Below are 21,360 nucleotides of genomic sequence, written 5' to 3'. Positions count from 1 at the left end.
AATTGTACAATACATGCAGCCTCATCAAAGGGATGACAAAGGCTGCTGAGAATGAAAATATATATCACGGATTGAATAAATTGCTGATGATGATTGTTATATGAAAAAAATATGTTATAGGTGATAGGAGCTTAGGCAGTATTATACTATATTGCCTGTACATGATAATTCTTGCTTAACTCCTATCTCCTTTAGGATTGGTCGAATGAAAATTAACTTTCATTTCATTCATTAATTGTAACTTTTGCATTTATTTTAAACCATCAACCATCTTCGTTTAAGAATTTAAAATTATTTAAAGTGATTTGTTAAATGTCCAGACAATATCCTTTAAGAAAGAAAAAAATGCTGGTTGCAATCGCCCCCCCCCCCCCCACCTCCTCAAATCATATGGTTCTAATTTGTAACTTTTTACAGTAGTATTACTTAAAGTGTTTATTTACTAGTTTCCTTAAATCATTGACAATTAATTGCTGCCGGTCTAAAGGCATAGTGTAAGAAATTGGTTTGGTCCGTCTCTGAGAGAATTTTGAAAGCTCATGTAATTTGTCTTTATTCAATTGGTCAGACTGACGAGGATAGCTGAAGGGTCCTCAGCAATAGGGAGACCCTACTAGCCTCCATATAATCCTCCTAATGAAATATGATATTTAGGACACTTGCACTTTGTCATGGGGGGGGGGAGGAAGAGGAGGACCGATAGAGGACCCGTCATTGTGTTTGCTTTAATTGCTGACTCTGCCACAGATGGAGGGGGTGCAACAACCCCTTTTCCCCGTGGGCCCAGACCACCCTTAAGTATGCCCCTGGTCCGTCCTGTGTGGTTGATATACATATATGCTGAAGTATACGGATTGTTTGGAATTTCAATATCAGTGTTGCCATACCGAAAAATTCTGTAATGTCTCTGTAATGTCAGCTATGACTATTGATAAGTAATCGTTTGTTCATGGGTAGAATGTTGATTTCAATATCAATGTTGCCATGCCGGCAAATTCTGGTTATCTCTGTAATGTCAGCTTTGACTATTGATAAGTAATCATTCATGGGTACAATGTTGAAAAGGATACAAAGTCCAGAGATAATTTTTTTTTGTGAATGTTTGACAGTTATGTAGTATAGATGGATTCACAAATCAATTTCTTCTCATCATAGGACTTCAGTATAGTCCAATGCTGTCAACAAAGTGTTGTTAGTATTCACTATGGATCTGCAACGTACTGTACACAGTACTATATACACCAACGTTTGATCACAAAAATAACAAAGATCATGGGAAACAGTCAATTTTGAACATTTTATGCGAGCCCCATTTACTTAAAGCATGACTTTTAAGGAACAAAATTAATTTTGATATTTTATACACTATGAACAACGACTGCAATAAGTCCCAGTTGTATTTCTATAACACTTTAAATTTGTGAAAAATGCCACATTAAACCTATTCTGAGATGAAAGGGACTGGACTTTACATATATATATATATATAAAACATATTTATATACAGGTATATGCATACACTTTTAAGTGTTGACTGTCATCAATGGATGCTTTGGTATTTATACAAAGTTAAAAGAAACATGTTTTGATTCAGTTATTAGAATTTATAAAACAATGAATTAATATAAACATTTAGGCCTGCACTGAGGATCCTTTCTCTTCTACTATCTCCCCATTCATAAAGACATACTGTACCCATTTAATGCTAGGTATGTATTAGAATATGTATCTTTTACTTCCTCAGTGTCTAATATTTTCCTTTTAATGTGCTATTAATGTCTTTTATATTTAATGAGTTTTTAAAGCTGCATCCGTTTCATACAGATAATTTCCTGTGTCCTTCCTGAATAATGTTTTTCTTCCACTTTTTCCTTCTATTTACTTTAATGATCTCTTCCGGTCGATGCAGTGAATTGAGGATGCGCAACATTTAAGCGAACATTTGTCACATTAGTTTCGCAGTGTTTTGAAAGGTTGTATTGCATTGCTTAATCCTGTTCATATTTGTATTTCTGTCTTTCACCAGATTGAATTTTCTCCCGATGAACCAAGTCAGCTTTATCAAGAACTCGAAGCATTACAAGCGAGGTTGGAAAAAGAAATAATAGAATAGTCCATTTGGGTATTTTAAATGTTGATACCAGATATGTAAGGCCATGAAACAATGTGTGACGTTATTTATTTTCATTAAATTTGACTATAATTTCTGGTTGCTATGCTGAAAGTGTCAGGTACCTATGTATTCTACCTGGCGTGCGTGTGTATGTATGTGTGTTTGTATGTGATGCTCAAGAATCATAAGTCGGTTTGAGTTGATACTTCGCACAATGATACCCCACGACGATGGTCCATAATGATTTTGGCGCGGAACGTATACCATTACTGAATAAATATTCTTTATTTAGAGTGTGGCCAAATGATGACTTAGCGTAGACCGGCTTGTGAACACAAAATTTTAAGAGCTGTAGGTCGTTTTGAGTGTGACCTCATTGTTTCTTAGTGTAGACTGCATATTAATGAGTGAGAGAGTCAAATGGATTTTTGCACACAGAATGCTGTAATGTGGTTTAATGTGGAAGTAATTTCATCATAGATAAAAACCAACCTTTCAAATGTGGAATATATTTTGTCAAGAAAATTGTAACCTTTGCATCATCCCTTCAACTTTTTGTAATTTCCACAATTTAAGAATCAAAAGCAAATCATCATAACCTCAATACACACTTGGTCAGTATTTGTTTTATACAGTTTGGTTGAATAATTGAAGGATGACAATAAGGGCCATCAGTGTTGTTATCAAAATGTTAGCGTGCTTAAAATTGCTGTAAGTGTTCACTTTTCGAGTACTCTGCTGGTGGTTCTGCATCTCCACATTACTCCCATATATTAAAGAGCATTAACAATTAAATTTTTTATTAAAGAAAAATACGTATTAGATTTATTCCTCCGAGTTGTTGGAATCTTTAGTCAAAGTGACTGAATTGCTTAGTCTAACAGACAGACCATCTTTATAGCTGCACTATGTGTTGAATCAACCACACCATCCAGGGAACCGTATTTTACTGTCTAAAGAAACCAAAACCCATTTTGAGGTTTGTTTTTAATCCCACCACATTGCAAAATGAATTTATGAAGTTTGAAAGAGGTATTTTAATTTCAATTCTATAATGTCATAAAGAAAAGTGCTAAAATGTCTACATTCCTATACAAATGTATATATTTGATACTCCACTGGAAAGTAACAGTACAAAATTAAACTTTGTACTAATGTTTTGTATATTTAATATAAACTAAATGAATTTTTTCAAAGGTTAATCAATCTGGGCATTACGATTATACCGCTTTAGGCTGTTATTATGAGCAAAGAGGAGTTTTCTTTGTAAGAACTGTTCCAAGGTAGAAGATTTGCAGTGGGGAGGGGGGAGGGAGGGGTATAAGGGAATGGTTCCCTACCTTAGAGGCTGTAAAATTATCTATCTTTATAGCAGTCGAAGAGGTTAATGATGGGACTACTATAGCCACTTGTAATGCATTTGGGTCGACAAAAAATAACACTTGCTATTAGACAAAGAGGCCTGTAATTAAATCTGCAACTGTTACACATCAGTGCTTTGCATAATCAGCCTTATAAACGCAAGATAAATGGCAAATTACTGTCTTTTATAGACACAGCTACTATACTTACATAACTTTGTGATGGTCAGTTCATATAATATGACTGGAATTATTCCTTTTTTTATCTCTTCTGTTTTTGCTTTTGTTTTTGGCCAGTATCTTACGACTTAATGATGGCTATCATGCATTGCATGCAAGCTTGATGACCTGGTATATTTAACTCCTGTGTATTAGTAAGACAAGAGATCCATTGTTTTCCATGAAATGGTCTCCATTGGTTTCTCTTCAGGTATATGCAACATACGGTTCAAGATGCTGTCTGAAATTATTTATTCCACAACAGCATTATCCCAAGCCTAGTAGGTTATTCTTTTCATTAATTGTATGCCAAATTTGTTTATACTATTTCAGCGGAAGACGTTTTGGTGCAACCTCCAAGACTCTTACCTATTTTTCATGTCAGATGGAACCCTTTGACCAAAGTTTTCTCATATTGATACCATTAAGAGTTGAAAGTATAGATATGATGTGTACCATCTATTCCAAGACAAATTTGGGTTTATAGGGTAAACATGACATCTAACATGTGGACAATATGTGTAAAAGTAAGTTGGCCTGACGTTTCGATCCTAGCAGGATCTTCTTCAGAGGCTAAATAACAAATGTTAGCCGATAATATAACGCAGTATTATGCATGATAGCACAGCAATTTTTTTTTCAAATATTCAAGTAAACTTTTGTGGTGTTTGTTCCTTACATCATATTACTGAGTTTGAAAACAATATGACACTGTCATTGAGTTGAAATGTTTTCGTATGTGTGTGATGTCAAATATAAACGAACACTCAAATTTAATTGGTTTGTCGTTTCACTTTCAATTTTCTTGTTTTTCTGTGGTTCCGATGATCAAAAGTAAACCTCACCAGTTATGTGTTTAAGCCTGGAGGGAGCAGTGGTTCAAAATTATTCCCATCCTCCTTAAAAGACTCAATTTGCAAGATATTAAATACCCCTCAATTTGAACACTCGGAGAACGAAAAAGAAATAGCCCAAAGATTGTTCAGGGACAGATGCACATTTTTCAGATAGGAGAGGATATGGCCATGGGGTTGTATAGACTGACTCTCAGGTAGGGGATATCTGGGGGGAGGGGTTATGCTGAACTGAAATGATACATTTTGAGGCTACAAATTAGGTCTTTAAATCAGGTCAATAGAAACAAGATTGTGCTATAGTGACTAGACATTTAGTTTGGTGTTGAACTGAATGACCCGCCACACACCCCTGGATCCAACCTGCCTCTCCCTCTCGTTACAATACATTAACCAGTAGACTTGTTAGTTTTCCTATATACCAAAAAACTAACAAAATTGATAGCTGTTGAAATATAATTATTGCAAACTGTGTATTATTTTGTGCAGCAGCTAATGCTAGCAAATGTAACAAGAAATATCCACTCTCATATTAATAGTTCATTTCCATTGATATCCATTTTCATCAATGTGCTGTTTACTTACATATTTACCCAATATTGAGGCTGAGAAATGTTTGTAAACATATTGAAACTACCCCCAGCCTTCTTCCCTTTATTCTGTCTCAGCAATCTTGTTGCATTTTCCTCCTCATTTTCAGTGCTTTTCAATAACATGTGCATCACATCATACTTCATTAAACAACAGCCTAAAATTAGGCATATATTAAATCTACCAATTATAACACACATACAGGACCAAATAGGGTTGACATTGTGTTTAACAAATGAGCAAAACTTTCAATCATTAACATTTAATGGTTTCCAAATATCAGAATATAATATAGAAACACTTGTCAGCCTTACTAAAACAGTACTTGACATATACAGTACATACATGCAAATTCTAACTTGACCGAAACACAAAAATCAGAACAAATATACTCAGAAATTATCATCTTTCTTTCACATGGTTTTTATTTTATTAATTCTCTTACAAAATGTATGTGACCTGTCAGCACCACTTAAGGTTAATCTTACCTTATATTAAAAAAAAAAGAGTAAAAAAAAAAAGAAGAAAGCCATTGCAAAGAAAGGTTGGATGTATTACAAATATGCAAGTGAATTACCAATAGATCATGATAGATGCTAGTCTTAATATGCTGTCAATATGACATGTATTAATATTAAGAATTTTAAGTTTATATGCTTCTGAGTAATATTTTATAAGACATTCGAATTCTTTTAACATCCAACTCGAGCTCATACCTCCATATGCTTTCGTCTGCAGTTACTGTTTGGGTCATTACTCGCATCTAAGTTGACGAGGGATTTTTTGTTCTTTTCGTTTGCTTTTCAGCATAATCAATCAGCTGGATTGATCAGAAAACAATCCATATGGAGGTATGAGAAATTTAGATGCAGTGTTGTAAAAGATTGCCAGGATTTCCGTACACCTTCAAGAAACCTCTGGGAATGGAAACTAAAAACAATTTTTGCATTGCAAAACTTCTTTTATGAAAGCAATATTTTTAGCAAAACGTTTGGACACTTGACACATATCTTACAGGAACATGGACAATTTTGAAGATTGAAGAAATAAAGAAACTTTTGAGAGGAAAATGGCTAGGACTACAAAGGATGGAATTAGCACAGTAAGCAGCAAAAGAACCAAGAAAAAAGAAAACCATCTACACATCCATATCAATAGACAAAACCATATTGTGGAACATATTAAAAAAAAACCTCAGGTTCAAATTTATAAACCTAAAGCTTTGGTCCATTTCTTGCATTATACTATAAAGTTCTCTCTTTAGTTTTCTTAGTCATAAATATAAAAATCATCTATGTGAGGTGATTACTGTCCTTAAAATCTTCTGTGATTAATATTTTAACATGATTACACTCTAACAGAAAAGCATCACACTGTACACTTTTAAGTACTACATCTCACTCATACAAATAGATATCTGAAGAGTGAATGAAGTCATATCCAATGTAGTCATATCTAAATTATACAGTTTTACACAGAACAGACCCAAGATAAAGTATAAATTCACAATAACAAAAACCAAAAAAAGAAAACAAATACAGTACTGATGTATCCTCACAAAGTTAAGATTGTCCTCACAAAGTAAAGATTGTTCTCACAAAGTAAAGATTGTCCTCACAAATATAAGATTGTCCTCACAAATGTAACTAGGTCCTCACAAAGTTAAGAATGCCCTCACAAAGGTAAGAATGTAGTGTGGACATCCTTGTAATGTACAGCATCTTCTATGTTATGTTATTAACAGTATTGTGATAAGTATCAGAATCATCTGATATATGCATCATGCTTTCATCCTCTATTCCTGAAGATGACCAGTTACTGTGTGTATGTCGTAAAACTGACATATCTTTGGGTATTATGCATCCATCAAGGAGAATCGACATATCTTTTATTAAAACATCGACAGACTGGATCCTGCTATTCTTAAAGAAATAATTTTAACTCATGATCAACAAATCAGTGCCAGCAAGTCTTGTACACTATTCTTCGATTTTATGTAAAAAGAACAAAACATATTATATCGAAATATGACACTAAATATTTTTGTCCTCCAGTGTAATGAGGAGTCATGACTCAAATCACGATATGTCAAAAAGTGAAATAATTCTGAATAAGTCTGAGTTTTTCCACATAGATACTGGACCCGTTACTAACACTAACACCCGGGAAACTACACTGGTAGTGACTCGACCTTGATCAAAGGCAATTCATTAAAATCTGGAATCATCCTATAACTCCTGTCTGGCCCTCACCTGACACATCTTCACCACCAATACCCCCTCCCTGCAACCTGCCCCCATCCGAACATGGCAAACATTTTATCACCACAGAGTACTTTATCAATCTTGTTGGCTTCAAGTAATAACTAGTACTGTAGCTATACCATATATCAAACACAAAACTGTTCTCAAAAAATTTAAGCTGCTGAAGATTTTTAAATAAAGTCAACAAAGCTGGAGAAATGATGTGAGAGCATGAACCAACATAGGATAATTTCATTAACATGATCGACAAAGGCCAAGCAGACAGATTACATTACATAAGTACAGTAGATCAGATTTGTAACATGATGGGTTATTACATGCAGTTGTACCATTCCAATATATTGTGCTGTGTGTTTGTTCAATACAACTTCATTAATAAAATGACAAATTGAATCATATTCATATTCCACACCATATTAGATTGACGCAATCAACCGCTGTGTAATCTATGACATGAACCTTCCAACCAGGGCTAAACTTAAGGATCAAAGGTGGTGGGCTTGGCAATTTTTTTTAAGGGAAGTTAGAAACTGCCTTGAGATATGCAACTAGTTACTTCCAAACTGTTATTAGGATAACATGTTCACAGTTAAGTGAAAAGTTTATTTCAATATGTATCACATGACTGCCAGCAGTCCGTGGTTTTCGTAGTTTTCTTGATTTACAAACATAGAAACTTATGGCAAGAAGGCAAAACCCAGACAGATATAGTTACCTTCAAAGTAAGAGAAATCATACCAATCAATCGTAGAAACATTATACTCAAATTCTATGTTTTTGGAGAAAATATCATAAGAAATCAATTATGCACAAACAAAGATTAACAAATCCTGTACCATTGTGCAGAACAGTTTTTTTTTTCCCTTTTTGGGGTGTACTGGCCACATCCAGTTGAAAGGAGTGTGTACTACTTTAATTTACACTTTATAGTTTACCTATGAATGACAATAAAACAGCAATACTGTGAACTGTGTGACTTAAACTGACCTGTCATGAATATTAATTACTATGGTATGATTAACACCAAATAATCCACATCTTCTCTTGCAAGTATCCAAGTATCGTACTGTACATGACATCATTATCCCACTCCGACACACAGAGTGTTCAAATGTCATTGCTTTAGCTTCAAACACAGAAACTTTAAATACATCCATATATGAAGCTAGATACCTTTCTTTTATGTTGGCAGGATACATTGGCAGGGGCCCATTTCTGTTATGGGAAGGGGAGGGTGAGGCTAGAGTATTATCATATCCAAGGGGAAGGACCTAAGAGGTATCCACTTCCCTTATGAAGAAATTCTGGTTAAATGGGCTTGGCTGCAACACATTTAAACAATTAATGTGGTGGAATTTTCAAATATTTAGGTTCAACCGTACATACTAATATATTCAATTTGTTCTGTAAACTGGAATTTTTTGGTATTATTCTGTCTGTCATTAAAAGGAAGAGGGGGGGGGGGACGACCCCCTTGATGTTATTCAGTCCCCTACAAGTACACGTTGTTGCACCCCTGATTATTGGAGCAAAAAAGAATATGCTGTAACAATTTCCAATTCATCTGAACATTATCAGTGCTTTTACAACCTTACAGTATACTGACCACACAATTAGACAACTGAGATTAATGTATTCAGTTGATTCAAGTACATTTGGAGAACACATTAAACTTAAAATTGGTGAAATTTTAAGATCAAAAGCCACTAAGTAATGAATACAAAAATAACCTTTTGGAATATAGTTTTCCACCATTTCCTATTGGCATTGACTTCTTTTGTTTTTTGCTTATTATTTAAACTCTGGTGGCAAGCTTCTCAAATGTTAGGAGAAGTGTGTATATATATATATATATATATATATATATATATATATATATATATATATATATATATATATATATATATATATATATGTAGATAGATATATGCGTGTGTGTTTGTAAAACAGCACTTGCCAATATTTAAGAACTTTGGGAGAAACAGAATTAATACTGTAGTTTGACAAAAATCTAAAAATGCAACTTTATTGCGGAAACTTAAAAGACCCTGTTTTGAAAGAAATACGTTGATACATTTGCGCGAAACAAATATGAACCAACTTTGGTAGCAGATCTGGGGGAGACCACATTTGAGCGATGAAAAGTACTTGGAAAAGCAAAAGTAATAATGATATAAAGCAAATGTTAATGTAGCTGAAAGAGTTAACTTAAGACACTTTCCAATCAAGGGCCAGAACTGTGGGTGCACACCATTAAACTTTAAAGCAAGATGACATAACAAAAAAACAGAGGGAATTTATACAAACCTAATATGGTCAAGTGCAACATGGACAAATATTTTATCACTATATTAATCTAATGTCGGGACAAGAGAAAGTCAAGGTAGAATGTTTTTGGCATGCGTCCATGCTCCTGCTTATATTCCCCTAACATTAAATGCTTTTTACCAAACCACCATCAAAGAAAAAAAAAAAAAAATCAAATTCAAGTTTTAAGAGTTGATCCATTTCAGTCAGGCAGCAATTTCATTTTGCTTTGATATTTTCAGAGAGTCGAAGCCTAGAAAATATTTCACCACTTTAAGTTAATTCGATATTACATTAACATAACAAAATTCCTCTTATTCCTACAATTGCCCCCCACCGGTTCTCCAACCTGCCTTGGTCCATTGTCTAAACAACAAACCATCTCTTTATGTTAATTGTGACCTTTAAGTAAAGCAAAAATCATATTTCAAAAATAATAATTCAAATGATAAGATACAAATCAAGTAAATATATACTGATTTGTCCAATAGCTATATTACTTGATATGCCACTGCTCTAAACTAATAAATTTTATGTTCCATTTACTTGGGAAAGAGAACTTTGTAATAACCTTTGAACATCTGGTTTTTAATTGAAATCAGTTATATGCAAATCAGATCGGCTAACTTCATGTTTTCTCCACAAATGTTCTATTAAAAGTGGTTTAGCAATAACTAAGGCCACTTATAAGAATTTTTAACAGTTTTCAAGCCCTAACTGAACACAAAAAAGTAATTGGCAAACAATGAGAATTCCATAAATTTTTCTTTTAACTGTCAAGATGATATTGTTTACTGGTACGTAGATAATTTGTGAAAAACCTATAATGTTCCACGTGGATTTCAGTGTGTTTATTACTAAGTCTGCTAAGTCAAGGTATTGTTTCGGGTAGTCATTTGGACAATTGATCTAGAGCAGTGGGCCACAAATGTGTAGGCCCACACCCCAGAGCCTTCTGTGAGGCCTGAGCCACCCCCCTCCCCCACCAGATCCCCACCACATCAGAATCTATGCTCAGCATGCATGACAGTTAACTTGTACTATGGACCTGATGTTGCAAACAATTAACTTAATGATTGATCTCCTTAGGGAAGCTCCAAACCTTACGATGCATTTCTTGAATCTCACCAAGAGCCCTGCGAGCCACCCCCCCCCACCTAACCCAAATTATGGGGGCATGACCAAAAGGTGGGTTGCGTCCGATACTTCACAGAAACTGTTAATCTAGAGTTATTAAAGTGTGCCAAATGCTCCACAAAAGCCTCAGTTTGCTATATTTTTTGCAACAAATTAGTCTTTAGAATCATGGATGTGGTTGGAATGTCTGTGTAATACTAAACGCAATATACATCAAAAAAAATTTTCACAAAAGTGCAAAGTTTTTCTTTACTATTTTTCTTCTTTTTTTTCTCTACTATTCTTTCTTCTTTAACTAACTTTCTTTTTCTTTTTCAGACTGTCAGCTAATTATCGTGTATTACAGACTTTGACAGATCAACTTTTCCATGCCTATTGGGTAATTAAAAAAAAAAAAACAAGCCAAATGGGTATATAATTTAAAAAAAACAGAAGTAAAGTAGACACAGTATAACATTGCAAGTTGCACTTTACTTTAAAAAAATATGTTCCATATTCATGTATTGTTTCATTCATGCAGTTAGCATGTAGTCATTTCAAAATCTTCACAAAAATGTTTAGCTGAAATAAGTAAACTTCTTCAAAGTTTTAAAGGGGAAAAAAATTAATTAATTGTATTCTTGTATAAACTGTACAGCTCATATGTTGCAAACATTGGCAACAGCAAAACAAAATGTTTGCTATTATTAACTATTGAACCGCCACCAGTCCACTTCATCTGTCTCCGTTTCCCCACTCTTTCTTTCTTCACCAATCTACTATAACCCACACTCCTCTCACCCATCCCCCCCCCCACACCTTCTCACCCTATCCCTTCCAAATATACCTCCATACCTGTACATGTCATCTTGTTAGAAAAAATGCTAGACGTTTGTGATTAACAAAAATACTGCATAACAGCATGGAGCATGACACACACTTTTGAAATACTTGTGACATTTGGATCACCTGACCAGAAATTTAAAAACAGGATATCTACTAACCTGCAAGCAGCCAGCTGCAACAGTTTCTAGATTTCTGTACAAAGTTGTTAGGGAGTTTGATACACTTAATCTGGGGTTTTATTAACCCACAGAGGGCGATATTAATTGAGACCGTTACTTTCCAACCTAGGCGCGGAGGATTCGTTGTACGTAAAGAGCATCTGTTTACGGATAGCTTCGGTGAAGGACGGAACGTCGTCAATGTTCTTCCCTTCTGTACTGATCGGTGGTAGTGCAGTAATTATCACTTTGCCTGTTAAAATGAAAAAAATTAAAACAAAAATTAAGGAATAAAAATGTAAACATAATGAATGTTGCTTTTGCAATGAAATACAACTGCAAATGAGAGACCGATGGGGCAGGGGGGGGGGGGCATGTAATCGACATTCTTTTATCCAGCTCTTTGAGTCAATTCTCATCTAAATGAAGGCATCGATTACTGGGTCAATAAAAAGCCGGGTTCCAACTGCATGTGATATCCTACTGTGATTTGCAAGTCAGTTCTAATGGTAGCATATAGTATCCCATCGATAGTACAAACCATGTCTAAATAAACATGATCTCAGTCAAAAGTTAATCTTGTAAACTGCTCCGAAATGTTTTTGAGTGATTTGATTGGATGAACTTCATACTCGGTACACCATGTTTAGATAGTCTCTGTGGCAGCAAATGGTCAGAATCCCATTTACTCTCCCCACATGACATAAACTCTTGAGTGATTTAGTCATTACCGTTTAGCTCCACAGTTACTGGGCAATATCTCTTGTTAGTATCATCATCATATGTACAACAAATGGCTCTTTCAGAGGCATCACATCACAGACTTGTTGATCACACCTGGATACTAAATACCATATATGGAAATATCAAAGGAAATTGTGCTTAGACCAGCGATGATTCAAAACCATGCACCTAGTATGGATATAACAAGTTCCTGCCCTTCAAAATCCGAGTTACCCGACTCACAAGGGATGGGAGCCAACTTCTATTTTCCTATTTTGTCATACTGTGGTATGGTATCAAAGAGCTTTGCACACCATGTAATAAACAAATTTCTTTCTGAAAGTTCTATTTCACACAACCAAACGAAGCAGCAGCAGTAAGGAAGGAACTTGAAGATAATTTAGCTTTGAAAGTACAAGTGAAACTTCTTTTGAAAATGTAAAGAGCAATGCTACAGGCCCTTCTAGTTACTTGCACATACACACACACACACGCACACACACTGTATACATGCAAAGCAGCTTTGTAAAATGTCTGTTTTCCTAATAATCATCATGCTAAGACTAAGGAAGCAATTCATTCCGGGTCTATCCGGCCATTCCTGTACTTTTCATTACATGTACGACTCCTTGTCAGTGACTCGAATGACCTCAATGCAGTCAGGGTCCTTAAGACCAGACCATATTCGCAGATTCTTGCTGCCACCCCGAGATAAAAGAAAGATGACAATGGCCTGTTCCTTCTTTCAAATATCATATTATTTTTGATCTTACATACAGAAATTTACCCTTCGCCAAACTGGCTTGCCAACATCTATTATTGTATAAGACTCAAACGCATTATACAAGAAGATCATGCTAAACGCTGACTGGAGCTGAAACCACAGATTTAAAAATGTTCAGTTTACGTGGAAAAACGAGAGCAGTAATCAAAGGACTGCTATGTGGAATGCTAAGGGTTACCCATGACCAGAGTCGACGGTAACTAGCCTAAGCCGTGTTTCCATTTTCTCTAAATGGCTTAATTCCGTTCTATTTAAACAGATCACTGGTGGTTAATTCACAAATGTCCAAGGATCTTTCGTCTGTAGACTCACCAGTTGTGAAACGTTTTTCCTTTTTGCTGTAGAAGTCCGAGTATGATGAATAAACTAGTGGAAGAACCGGAACCTGTGGAACGATGGGTCAAATAAAATATGATAAAATTATACGTCAACTGACTGAACCAGGATCTGATATCTAGGTTAATTTGTCTTAAGGCCACTGGTTGCCTTTGCACTTTTCATGCCATAGGATTAAACTTGATCACAATGAATATGTTTTGTTTCTTTTCTTCTTGGGAGGAGGGGCTTGGGTTATGTCCTTAAATCAACATAGATCATTCAACTCTTGAGAAAGTTATCTGTATTTCAAAACAAGAAGTTGGAGCTCTGACAATCAATTGCTATGTGCCAAAAATATGGCATATGCCATATGTGCCACATTTTGGTGCATTTGGAACAAAGGCTCATTTTGGCACATGCCATGGGACAAAGTACCAGCTAAGTATGCTTTTGTCCCAGAGAAATTCTACTATGTTGCAAATGGTTTTGATCAAATTGGATTGAGAAGCATTTACAAAGTTGAATCCCACTGTTTACTTTCAAATGAGTCAACTTCTCGGAGATGAAACTTGAGGGTCATACCTGAGCAGTAATAGCTAGGTGAAAAGCGCCTTTCTTAAATGGAAGAAGACCAGCTTCTTGATTCCGTGTGCCTTCTGGAAATACCAATAGCTTTAACTGTAAAGGGAAAAAAAGGAGAGGAAATGCCACCAAAGACTATGAAGACAGAGACTTCACATACATATATGAGCCATTGATTGTGTATAATGATTGTACTCACTCAGAGCCCAAGGTCAAATAGAGGGGCCTGGGAAATGCATTGATAATAAAGAATAATGCATTCTCATTTTGCATAAATTTATCCTTAGAACTGGACAAATTATTCAGACTTCCAAAACAGGTGCTGGATTCCCAACAAGGCTTTCAGCACTACCTTTTTGGCAATATCGTCGGGGTTGACTTTGAAGGTGGTCAAGATTTGTTTACTGATCAAAATAACTATAGTCTTTAGACAAAGTTATACCTTTTCTTATAATTTTTTTGTCGTTGTTGTTGCTTTAATACTCACATTCTCCTTTCTCATCCTTTCTTTAACTTTTTCTAAAGTCTGTTTCGCTGTGTCTGACTGCATTCTATTGACAAACACCGTTCCGATCATTAAGAGGCACATGCCAAATGTCCCTGCATAAACCAGTTCCTTCTTTGCAAGTCCGACGATGGGGCAGAGATCCGTGAAGATATCTGTACCTACGAGACCTGGGAGAAGGAACAACATGGAGAGAACAATAGAGAGAACAATAGAGCCAGATTGAAAGTCATTACATGACAGAAAACTTCTCGGGTTAAACTGAAACCTTAGAGATTACACATTCCGTCACGTCCAGTTTCTGCTATGTTATGAATTTTTTTTTTTTAGATACCATGTTCTGTAAAAATCTGAAATTGCTTTCTGTGGAATATTTAGAAAGTAGAAGCAATTAGGACATGTAATCAAGCTCATCTAGTCAAGAATTCTGTACATTTGCACATTAAACCCTGGGGCAAAGAGTCATTTATCTACAAGTAATACATTCTGTAGGGTATAAGTGTCTACACAGTCATACTGTGCCAATTTAAAGGTTTGCTAAGTACCGTAACTTTATGTGTCCTTACAGTTACGCACATGGAAGTAAGGTACAGCCGGAAATCACATATTCCTGAAGGTCAGGCATTTAATGTCTTTCTACACCTTGACGAGGACAGAGGCTGAGTGTCTCTGAAATCTGAATACATTTGGCATACAGAACTATAAGACGGTTTAAAATCTCACCTAAAACGTCTAGTGATGACTGGTGGTTTACAACCACCACGCACGGTCTGTTTTTGAGTTTCTGCAAGTTCTCTTTTCCTCGTACATCGAATTTGAGTCCAAGTAGCAAGGCATTGTATGGCATAACGAGGGAGGCCCATCTGTGAAAACATAATGTAAAGATAGGTAAGACTCACATATATTCACTGTAGGCATACCAAATGGGTTAACATGGTTATATATGCAGAGCGCAGTAGTATGTAAAGCTGAATGAGTGAAAATCAATTAGGGCACTACGTCAAAAAGCTGCAGCGGCTGCAATATCCTGCTCGGATCTACAGGAGGAGGATGTAGTAATAAACAATATAGTAAGATTCCTGGCTGCAGCAATTATGCAGCCCACTCAATATCCGACCTTTGACATTGTATGGTTCTACAAAACATGCAATGTAACAAAGACAATTGTTCAATGAGGCTTGACCCCACCACATCACTAATCTAGACTTACCAGCAATAAACTCTGTGAATATAAACAGTTTGATGACCTTAAGAGCTACTGTCAGTGAATGTACATGTCATTCTGGATCATTGATCTTATGATAATATCTTCTAAGACTGTTTCTTTGATCTTAGGATAATACCTCCTGAGTAAACACTGCAGAGATTCAGAGAACAAATATTTATGCATGAACTCTGCCACTCATAAAGGTCATCATCTAATAAGTACAAGAAGTCAAATATATTTGCTGAAAGATAAGAACACAGATAACTTTTACATATACTGTACCTTAGTTATAAATTATTTATTAATTTAGTCTGGATTTTAAGAACATTTCCTCAATGAATCTGTATAAATTGCACTGGATGACAAAAACAGTAAGAAAAACAGTTTTTGCATGTTTTCACAAAGAAGTGAAAGGTAGCCTTGGTTGCCTCAACACACTTTAATTACCAAATATTTACTGTAGTGTGTGCTACTGAAATACAACATTGACTACCTGTATGTGATCTTGAATGTCATCTGTCTTGAAATGTCAGCTTATTATTAGGATTATCACAACCTATCACAACTTAGTTACAAGTTTACAAATTAAGTTAAAATGCAGAACATTAAGCTGAAAAGACTTTCCCAAGAATTAAACCCAGAGATGACCACAATGATGTAAATAGTAGATAATCCAAATGGGTTTTTAACAGTTTTATTAACCTGTTTTTTACCGCTTAGGTGGGGAAAATAAGGTTATTTTCACCAAGAGATTAACCCTGTCTTTACTGCTAGCTACAGTACAGTAAGAGCAAGGCAAATTTGTAAGGAACTTTGCTGGTAGCCCATCGAAATCTGAAAATCTGAATGCCTGACAAAAAAATTGATCTTTAGCAACAAGTCCTATTACAAGCTGCATCATATGATCAGTGATATCAGACAGTACACACACATTTGTACTAAGTTCCAGACATCACCTATGTAAGAACATACTAAAGTACATCTTGTTGGCAAAACATTGTGTCAAAATGTCTTGTATCATTGACAAAAAATCTTGTCAAATGTAAATTAATAAGCAAGATTCACATGAGAATATCCCAGTCTTTTACCCTAAAATGCAGTATGACGGTGGTATTTTCCTTCTTCTTCTTCTTATGTTGCAGAAACCCATAGGGCATAAGCGCAACGAGGCAACAGAGATAAAGTGCCTTGCCCAAGGACACAACGCAGTGACCTGGCCAGGGCTCGAACCTGTAATCCTTAGATCACAAGTCCACTGCCTTAACCACTTGACCACAATGCCCCCCCCCCCTTCCCTTTGGTCTCAGATCCTCCTCCCCTACCCTTAAGTGACTTTCATTCATAGCTAGCTTCTTGCTGCTCATCTCCGATTCACCCTGGATATCACTGTAGCTCCCATTCCTACCACCCAAGCAATCATAGTGAAACTTCAAGCAATACCATTACAGCCACTCTGCATAAACAAGCTGTACTGTATGTATGTAGAATTTCATACCAATTTACACACTTAAAACAATTGGAAAACCCCCAACTGAAGCACATGGTTAAAACTAGTGTTAATTACTGTTAATAAGCTTGGATGGCATGTTTCTATTGATACCCTGTAGTGAACATCATCAACAAGTAAAAATCGGACCATATTTGATATACAACTGTTTCCCAAATGATATTCCTAAAAGTAAAAGCATTGTGCAAACTGAGGGCATTTATGGGAAGTTTTCTAAGAAATTATTATGGTTACTGAAAGAGTCATTACATATTTTGCTCTAAAATTTTGACAATATATACAAAAGTAATGATTTGGGCATATTTTACTTGCCCAAGTAACCATAAACTTAGTCAGTTCACTAAGCACGTATATCTGACAGTACTACTGTCTGATATATACAGTATGTTGCATATATCTGACACTAAGTAGGCTATACCCTTACTGTAAGCAAACCTAGCCTACTTGGTTGTAACTTGTAGGCCTAGGCTTAAACATACAGCACACAGTCTTAGAATCACCACTGATGTACACAATTTTAGCATCTGCATTGCTCTTAAGTTGGGCATGGACCTACACACTGTAACGTTCGAACTAAACCTAACTTGGCTAGTATTAGCCTTAGCCGACATTAGGACATACAACTCACAAATACAAGGCAATAGGCTACAAACCTTTGGTTGTGAGGATCTCGCCCTCGCGGCAAGGAAAGTAGGACAACCATCACAGATTCTATCATTACTAGGGAATAATAAAGTAAAAATTTGGCGTAGTACTTAAAACTAGAGTTCAGTTCATAAAGTGGAATGAGAGCCAAAAGCATCACAATCACCCCAATTTGGAACCATTCAAGCTCCATCCTGGCAGTTGCTACTATGACATCTGTTGTAAAGAATATGCTTGTCGGAAGCCAGCACCGAGTAACAGCAAACAGTAATGTACTGAAAAGGACACTATGACACATCAAGCGTGTACTACAACAGAAGCACCATACAAAGGGCACCATCAAAACTCCCGCCCCCCCCCACCGCTGGGAAAATCAAGGTAGTAAAAAATGTGCAAGAAATGCTAAAGCTTCCGAGGGTTTCGCCCACTGCACCCCACTGAGGCTTTCAAATACATTTCAGTGAAATTGCAATCCTTTCTGAAATGGATATTTTGTCAGAGAAATTAAATATCTGAAATGTGAATATTTCACCGCTGAAGTCCCCAGGACTGTCCATTTCGCTAATAGACAATATCGCAACCAAATTATGGTAAGCCGTGTTCTGTACACGATCAAACAATATCCTTGTTTTGTAACAATTGTAATGGCGCATCGTCGATACTAGGACGATATGGGCCATTGTAACCGTTAACCGTGAAAACAAGTATTATCATATGGAATTTACAGATTACCGTAATTATCCACGGTAACATCAGATGAGATCACGTATGGAAAGCCGTTTTAACATTTAATAAGGAATTTCAGATATCTCGAAATAATTTCAGATATCTCAAATTAAATTACAGATATCTCCAATTTATTTAAGATATCTACAAATAATTGCAGATATCTTAAAATCAATTTCAGATATCTCGAAATACAAGGGAATTTCAGATATCTGAAATTGAATTCGAGATATCTCGAATTCAATTGCAGATATCTCGAATTCAATTTCAGATATCTCGAATTCAATTTCAGATATCTCGAATTCACTTTCAGATATCTGAAATAGAATTTTAGATATCTCGAATTCAATTTCGGATATCTCGAATTCAATTTCAGATATCTCGAATTCAATTTCAGATATCTCGAATTCAATTTCAGATATCTGAAATAGAATTTCAGATATCTCGAATTCAATTACAGATATCTGAAAATACCCGATTAAATGTTAAAATGGCTTTCCATACGTGCCATTTTAACATTTAATCGGAAATTTCTGCATATGCATTACAGATATCTGGAATTCAATTGCAGATATCTCGAATTCAATTTCAGATATCTCGAATTAGATTTGCCGATATCTTGAATTCAATTTCAGATATCTCGAATTCAATTTCAGATATCTCGAATTCAATTTCAGATATCTCGAATTCAATTTCAGATATCTGAAATAGAATTTCAGATATCTCGAATTCAATTTCGGATATCTCGAATTCAATTTCAGATATCTCGAATTCAATTTCAGATATCTGAATTAGAATTTCAGATATCTCGAAATCTATATTAGATATCTCGAATTCAATTTCAGATATCTGAAATAAAATTTCAGATATCTCGAATTCAATTTCAGATATCTCGAATTTAATTTTAGATATCTGAAATAGAATTTTAGATATCTAAAATAAGAAACAATTTAAGATATCTGAAATTCCCGATTAAATGTTAAAATGGCTTTCCATAATCACGACTGATGTTTATGGTCCTATCTCGTATTCTAGCTTAATTTGTCACTGATAGTTGTCTTACACCACAACTTGTGGATAAAATATATAGTAAAGTTATAACTTTACTACGGTAGTGCGGCCGGTTAATTATATTGGCTCTCAAAACTTGCCAAGTGAGTTATTACCTTTTCTAATAATGGCATGTTGTTAGTTTTTTTGTTTTTTTTGGGGGGGGGGGGGGCACTGAACAGCATGTAACTTTATCGGTCAATTATTTGAGGTTTCTCTTGGTATTAAATCATTTCATTTACCATCGCTGAATATATACGTACTACACGATAACGGAATGTCTTCGCCCCACACTTGTATTGTTTTGGGCTCTTTATCGCCTACAAAACTCAAATTATAAACGTCTCAATAAGACAAACATACTACAGGTTGTATTGTCTGCTCTTATTGACTGCTATAGGGATACGTAATCCAACAGAAAGTATGTTTCTTCTGTCTTAACATACTATAATCATAGTGTCCAGCCATGCACAACGCAAAAGTAGTCCTAAGCACACTGGTGTAAATGTCTACTGTTGGTGGCTGCTTTTAATGGCTGCTAGCCTCAAACCGGTAAGAAACACCAGCTGATGCGATAATATACATAGTAGACCAGACGGGTACTAACAAAATGTGCCAAATACTTGACTAAATCATTTCTATCCCACCGTCATGCCATTTCTGGTTTTTGGGGGTAAGATGGTGAAGGGAGTTTCGTTTATTATAATTAAAGTTTAGTTGATTTTACGCATGTCTCTAGTAACGCACAAATATCACGGTTGTCAGTAACCACGAAATGAACACTGTGTATGGAATTCAACTGTTACAAACATAAGTCAAATATATATAGCCTACTATGCATCTAGGCTTTATATAGTCTGTACAGTCTACGTGGCCTTGAAGTATTGGTTTTCATAGCAACAGTTCGGCCACGAACCAGTGGTCCAAGTTTTGAGCGTCTGCTGCGGTGGAAATGGGAGCGGATGGGAAATGGGGCAGTTCCCCAAAAGGGGAGCTCCCCACCTGGAAATTCAAAGTAATGAAAAAATAAAGAGCAAGAAATATCTCAAACTGCTATTGCTTCTGGAGGATTCGCCCGTGGACGGCCGGACTGAGGCCACAGACGTAGGAGCCCAAATTGATTGGGTGGGGGGGGGGGGGCGGGGGCTGTAACGACTTGCCCGAAAATTAAAACCAAAATTTCAACATGTTAATATACATATCATATAGGTTTTTACATTAGTAATGGCGAATTAGTTGGGCAAGCTTAGAACTTTATTCCAAGGAGATATTTTTTTAACTATTCATTTCCTATAGCTACATCATTATAATTTATTTTCTTTCAGTAGGTGCCCGAAAAATTCTCAGCATATTGCCCGAATTTTCACAAAGATATTTTGCCCCCCAGTCCAACCGTATCCTACGCCTCCCCCTCTCGTACGCCTCCTCGTCGTACGCCTCCGCCCTCTCTTACGCCTCCCCCTCTATATACGCCTCTCCCTCCC

At 35.8% G+C, this 21,360-nt stretch overlaps 2 protein-coding genes across 4 annotated transcripts in view; one reads left to right on the top strand and one right to left on the bottom strand.

Annotated features, from left to right (window-relative positions):
• Positions 1-7,457, top strand: part of LOC139963516 (3-keto-steroid reductase/17-beta-hydroxysteroid dehydrogenase 7-like) — a 33,889-nt gene extending 26,432 nt beyond the window's left edge. For all 3 annotated transcript variants that reach the window (XM_071964349.1, XM_071964350.1, XM_071964352.1), the window contains one exon: positions 2,027-7,457. In XM_071964349.1, the coding sequence (XP_071820450.1) occupies positions 2,027-2,113 (87 nt within the window). In that variant the 3' untranslated portion in view covers positions 2,114-7,457. The remainder of the gene's footprint in view (positions 1-2,026) is intronic.
• LOC139963517 (1-acyl-sn-glycerol-3-phosphate acyltransferase alpha-like) lies at positions 3,757-18,348 on the bottom strand. The gene is made up of 6 exons (XM_071964353.1): positions 18,109-18,348; positions 15,465-15,604; positions 14,724-14,911; positions 14,237-14,332; positions 13,649-13,721; positions 3,757-12,082 (listed from the first exon to the last, which is right to left on the bottom strand). Exons 1-6 carry the CDS (start codon positions 18,291-18,293, stop codon positions 11,931-11,933), a joined length of 834 nt encoding a protein of 277 aa, XP_071820454.1. The 5' UTR covers positions 18,294-18,348; the 3' UTR covers positions 3,757-11,930.
• Positions 18,349-21,360: the final 3,012 nt, after the last annotated feature.

The sequence above is a fragment of the Apostichopus japonicus genome, chromosome 22 (assembly GCF_037975245.1).
Source record: "Apostichopus japonicus isolate 1M-3 chromosome 22, ASM3797524v1, whole genome shotgun sequence".
NCBI classification, from domain to species: Eukaryota; Metazoa; Echinodermata; class Holothuroidea; order Aspidochirotida; family Stichopodidae; genus Apostichopus; species Apostichopus japonicus.
The sequence above is the reverse complement of the archived record's forward strand: the minus strand, read 5'-3'. Positions and strand labels throughout refer to the sequence as shown.

Coding starts and splice junctions, on each gene's coding strand:
- LOC139963517 (XM_071964353.1), bottom strand. CDS start 18,293: ATGGAGCTTGAATGGTTCCAAATTGGGGTGATTGTGATGCTTTTGGCT. Junction 14,333..14,723: donor AAAGGATGAGAAAGGAGAAT/GTGAGTATTAAA, acceptor TTCCCTTTACAG/TTAAAGCTATTGGTATTTCC. Junction 13,722..14,236: donor ACCTAGCTATTACTGCTCAG/GTATGACCCTCA, acceptor ATCGTTCCACAG/GTTCCGGTTCTTCCACTAGT.